Source organism: Mycetomoellerius zeteki, unplaced genomic scaffold, assembly GCF_001594055.1.
Source record: "Mycetomoellerius zeteki isolate Tzet28-1 unplaced genomic scaffold, Tzet1.0 scaffold119, whole genome shotgun sequence".
In the NCBI taxonomy this organism is placed as follows: Eukaryota; Metazoa; Arthropoda; class Insecta; order Hymenoptera; family Formicidae; genus Mycetomoellerius; species Mycetomoellerius zeteki.
In genome coordinates, this window is record NW_017256116.1 from 670928 (window position 1) to 676558 (window position 5631).

The 5631-nt window shown below is 38.0% G+C and overlaps 1 protein-coding gene across 1 annotated transcript; it reads left to right on the forward strand.

Moving 5' to 3' along the window:
- The first annotated feature begins 1900 nt into the window (after nt 1–1900).
- mRpL44 (mitochondrial ribosomal protein L44) lies at nt 1901–4039 on the forward strand. The gene is made up of 5 exons (XM_018459242.1): nt 1901–2329; nt 2495–2861; nt 2949–3033; nt 3495–3798; nt 3893–4039. Exons 1-5 carry the CDS (start codon nt 2260–2262, stop codon nt 4015–4017), a joined length of 951 nt encoding a protein of 316 aa, XP_018314744.1. The 5' UTR covers nt 1901–2259; the 3' UTR covers nt 4018–4039.
- The last annotated feature ends 1592 nt before the right edge of the window (nt 4040–5631 follow it).

Sequence of the window (5631 nt, forward strand, 5' to 3'; positions counted from 1 at the left end):
TTTGTCGCAGGGCTTTTAAAATACAGAAGGTGAACGAGAGTGAGCAGCCAAAAGGAACAAACCTCTCGACACGCGCGAGCGTGGAACTGTAAACACGGGCGGACCTTTAAAAAAAGGCCTCTCTCTCTTTCTCTCAGTGGACGGGACGGACAGCGGGTCGCATGATGATCGCGATGCCGATGCGATCCGGTCCGATTCGATGCAGTGGGCGCAGCCGCGGGAGATGTCCCTGCGAGATGCGCGGATTTATCACTAAAGTATTCGATGGTCCATTCGAAATTTTCTCGCGCACCCTCGCTCGTATTCGCGCCGATTTTTGCGCCGATCCGCGTAGTCGCGTGCGCGCGCGCCGAATTGTCGTCGATGCCGCGGCCGCCGTCACTTTTCGGCAGCTGTCAATTACCGCTAACACAGTTGCCGCGTTTATGCAGCATCCCGATCCGACCACTTTCGGTCCAGAGGCCGTAAGGCCGTCGGGAAGAAAAAAAAAAGAAAAAAAAACTCGCGCGTACTGTAAATTACACCGTCGCCACCTGTTGCACGTTTTCGGAAACTGTTCGTACGAGTTTCCATGTATTCGTGCGAGTTATCGATTGTACATAAGTATATATCGAAATACGGTAAAAATAAAATAATTGCATAAATAATGTATGAAATAATTATATTAAGTTCAATTGCTTTCCCTTTTGGGTGTTATCCCTCGTGGATGTGTTAGCTATCGGAAATATCTGTGGCTACGTTATTGGTGCTTTTCAGTAAGCGACACAGCGTGACACAGGCCGGTATTCATAGGCTGCGTTCCACTTAAAGCTGGTTCTACATTAGTCGCATCGCAGCGTCGCAAGCATTGCGGTCCAATCAACGTCAAGCTAGCTCGACTCTGATTGGACTGCAACGCTTGCGACACGCTTGCGACGCTGCGATGCAATCAATGTAGAACTAGCTTAACGCTCACAACGCTCGTGGAATCATTTCATCCTTGTCGTTTATCAAATGTTAAACAAGGACAAACGATGCTCGCGAGCATTGCGAGCGTTAAGTGGAACGCAGCCATAGTCGATTTTTGAGGCCATCGTACAAAAATTTTAGTCGTAATCGTAAGGTCCCAAGCAAATCGACCAATCACAATTAAGATCTCGCGTTTTTAAATGCTCAACTGTGATTGGCCGATTTGCTTATGGTCTTAAGATTACGACTAAAATTTTTGTACGTGTGATGGCCCTTAAGGCCATCGTGCTGGTAGTAAGTAGTACAAAAAGCCGAAATTGTCGACTACCAGTGCGAGTTTTGATTGGCTGCTGCTTTTCCGCTTTCTGCTTTTTCGTCAATGTGTGAACGCGCCCTTAGGGTAAAAGCACACGGTGCGGAATAGGACTGCGGAATAGATTATGCGTCATTAGGTCTGTTCTTTTTAGCTAAAGTTCTTGTACGGTTCATCTTTTTTCCTTTTCTCTCTACGTTGGAGAGAAAAAGAGAAAAGATGAACCGTGCAAGAAGTTCAGCTAAAAAGAACAGGCCTATAAAACTGGTTCTACATTAGTCGCATAGCAGTGTCGCAAGCGTTATGGTCCAATCAACATCAAACTAGCTCGACTCTGATTAGATCATAACGCTTGCGACATTGCGATGCTAATGTAGAACCAGCTTAAGGTGCATCCAGAAATACACTGAGCGCTCACTGAGCGCTCAATGAGCGGTCGTGCTTCTGAATGCACCCAATCAGATGCAAGAGCTCACTGAGCTGCACCCATTGGACGCGTTCTAGTTGACAAAGCGGCAAACCTGCTCGCCAAGCAAATGAACATAATTGGTTGTTACTTACAGATCCAACCAATCATATTCAATAGCTCGGTAAGCATGCCTAGCTGTTTTGCCGTTTTGAACTCGCCCATTGCCTACGATACCACGTGGTCTCATAAAAAAGGCCAAGATGGCCGCTCTCAAATTTCTCTTTAGTGTATTATTGAATTGAATTGTTACGAATGAGATTGCTAAAAATTGCTGGCTTCATAGCGCGAGAAATTGAATAAGAATAAAATAATAAAAGGAAAGAGAAAATTAATTTACTAAAGCCCTCTCAGCAAATATTATGGTCAAAGTATGAAGGAGTAACTTACTGCGTATTAATTGTGCGATTGTTTATAACCTAATATAAAAATCGGCAAACTATCCGGCTATAAATTATTTCGATATTTGCCGACAGTTTGTTGATAAGTGATTTCTCAAAAGCAATTTGGATAAGTGAATTATTATTCAAACATGAACGTCTTACGTTCGTGCGTTAAAACTATCATCCTAAGTAATGGAGTACGATCTGTAAATCACGAAGGTTAGTCGTAACATGATACGATATTATTTTAAGGAATAGAGAATTTATAATTATATAAATAATTATATAAATTCTCTATAACATAATATATAAATCGCTTGTATAAATTCTATATAATATTTTGCTTTATCCATAGTTGACGAATTTTACCTTTTTTTCTATCAGGACCAAGATACATTAAAAGATGGGTGGCACCGACGCAAAAAATATTAACCAAACTCAAAAAGTCGCTAGGTGAGCAGCCGGAGCCGAAACGCAATACCTTTCTCGAGTGGAATAGATCTGCAGAGATTTATGCCTTTAATGAACGACTCTCTGAAAGTTTCAATACTGAAAAATTGGAGCAAGCCTTTACTCATAAATCGTACCTTATTCAAGAGGAGCAGAGGCAGAAAGAAATGGAAATAGAAACTCCTGTACTTGCTATACAAGATAATGCTGAATTAATTAGAAAAGGCGAGAAGCTTACGTCAGAAATTGTGCAGACTTATTTAGTCCAAGTTTTACCAGAAGCATCTGAGGATATCATAATGTATGTATTATAAAAAATATGATATAAGAAAAAAATTTATATATTTATAGTACTAGAATAATTAAGAATTAATCATGTATCTTTTAGTTCGTTGCACGACTATCTTCTTTCTGAGGAAATTCTAGCTAAAGCAGCTTTTCATATTGGGACAAAAGATATTATTTTAACGGAAGCAAGTATAGAAATATCTAATATACAATTATAAATTCATTATCTCATTCGCAACATTTTAGTGTTCATTGTATGCTGTTAGAAATGTTCTTGAATTTCATTAACATTTAATGTACTTTTAAACTTTTAATGTACTGTTAAAAATTTCATGAAATTTAATGTACTTTTAAGTTGTACAATTTGAATTTAATTTCATGACATATTAAATATAATGTATTTTCATGAAATTTTATGAAATTTAATATACATGTTTATTACATTTAAGTAACTACTGTAATTTAGTTTTCAGTTAAATTATTCATTACTTTTAATTTCGTTCATAACCACGAGTTTCATTTACATGTAAAAGAAGCATTTCTGACAGTATATTTCAATGTAATAACAAATTTTATTTATTTCTGAAATTGGAAGTAATGTTCAAATTGTGTTTTTAATTTCCTATTTTTTCAATTAATCTTTCAGGAACATCCAGTAGCTCAAAAGACTTTAGCTGATACATTTCTCGCACTTGTCGCGGCGCTCGCGGAAAGTGTAGATGTAAATCATACGGCAAATTTTGTTAGAGACTTCCTGATTGTTATATTGGCTGAAAAAGATCTAACAGAAGTATGGAATCCAGCTCACCCAGTTGAACTTTTAAATGATGTTTTACGGAAACAAAACAGATCACCCGCCGAACCAAGGCTTATTGCACAAGCGGGGAAAAATACACTAGAAGTAGCATATAATGTAGCATTGTATTGTGATAAAGAATTTCTAGGTTCAGGTAAATGCAACATTGGGCAAATATAATGAGACATGATTTTATTCAGTTATTTGTCTCGTTATTTGATCTAATAAATTTTTATGTACTTTTATAGGATTTGGTCAAACAATCCAGGAGGCCAAGAACACGGCTGCCATGAATGTTTTAAGTCGAATATTTGGTTTATTAGACTCCAATAAACCAATTAAATTCAATAAAACGATAAATCTATCTTCGTGAACGAAGCAAGTTTTATTTTTGAGAAAAAGAAACTTAATCTATACAGTAATAATGTGTTAAAACTATTTTTTGTATATAGAAAATATTAAAAATATACAAAATACTGTACTATTATAGTGTTATTGCTATTATTTATACTATTTTTTATATATGTAAAATAGTAAAAATTTCTATCTAAGATAATATATTTAAAAAATATAAAATATGTGTAATAAATATAATACAAGTGTGTAAATATATGGTATCCTTAATTTGAAACTTTCATTAGTTGATTTCTCTACGCTGATTCTTTACTGCGATGGAGACACATCTAGGAAATATTTAAGGTCTATTTACATGTTTTAGAAATTCACGATCATTGGGCAATTACTCGATACCAACAGAATTCTTCATAAGAATCGAAATAATCTCATGTAAACGGATCACGATAGTTCTTGACATTCTATCCCGCGAGAGGGCATCAACGACAACGAGAACTCTCGTTACATCCTTACGTAAGCTCTTCTACTCTATCTGATCTTAGTTGACCGAAAACACGCGCGTTAGAAATGCACGTCGAGCCGGAGACAAGTCTCTCCGGTCGAGCCTCGGATCATGCGATCTCTGGTCGGCGATTAGGATCTATATTCGGGATTTCGATTAGAATCCGACTGTCGAGTTTGCACTGCGCGAGTTGAAAGCTCGCTTAGATTCAGGTCGTCTCGACCTTTCCGATCCGATCGAAAGTTTCGCTTCCCTGAATTTTTCGAATCTCGAAATTTTTCCACGTTTCGAGTTCAGTTTTTTGTTTTTTTCTTTAATAAAAATTTACGTGGAAACGGTTTTATTTACGCGTGATGATTGCGATATGAATCCTTACTCGCGTAGCTATGATACCGAGAACGCAGAACCCGCCGCAATTTCAATCAACGTGTCCGAATTTATTGGAAATTCTATTTTCCTTTTCTCTCTTTTCTTCTGTAGTGTGCATTTTACAAAGAATGTATCGTAGACCCCGGAAATATCAATAGGCCAATCTCTCGATGACATATAGGAATCTAAGATTAAGAGAGCTCCTTTTAAAAATGTACCTCTGCCATTTTCTGAACCGACCCGACGGGTCCTTGGAGCGGATTTACGAATCGCGAATCTGTTGTCGTCGAGTCGTTGAATGCGTTGAGAATGTGGTTAACGAAAAGATGAAAGAAGATCCCGCACGCGAAATAACAATCGGAGCTTTGGTATGACGATCCCATTCGGAGCAGATGGCTCCGAAAATGAATTTCCGCGAAACCTACGAGACGCAGCTTGCAATGTCGCTGTAGCCACCTTTAAACGATGACGATGCCAATGCTCTTGTGGAAATGATGCAACTAATGGAGACTAACTATTCAGCTGCTAACGCACGTAACGCGTGTGTGCCGAGGAGGACGAACGGTGTTTATTCGTCACACACACACACACACACACACACACACACACACACATATACACACACACACACCAGATGTAATGGTCGTTCATTAAATGGCAAAGAGATATGTGTAACAAAATGGTATTAAAATTAAATAAACGAGATCTGTCGAAAAACATGATGAAGCGTTTCAATCTTAATCACTTTTATGTCTCGTTTTC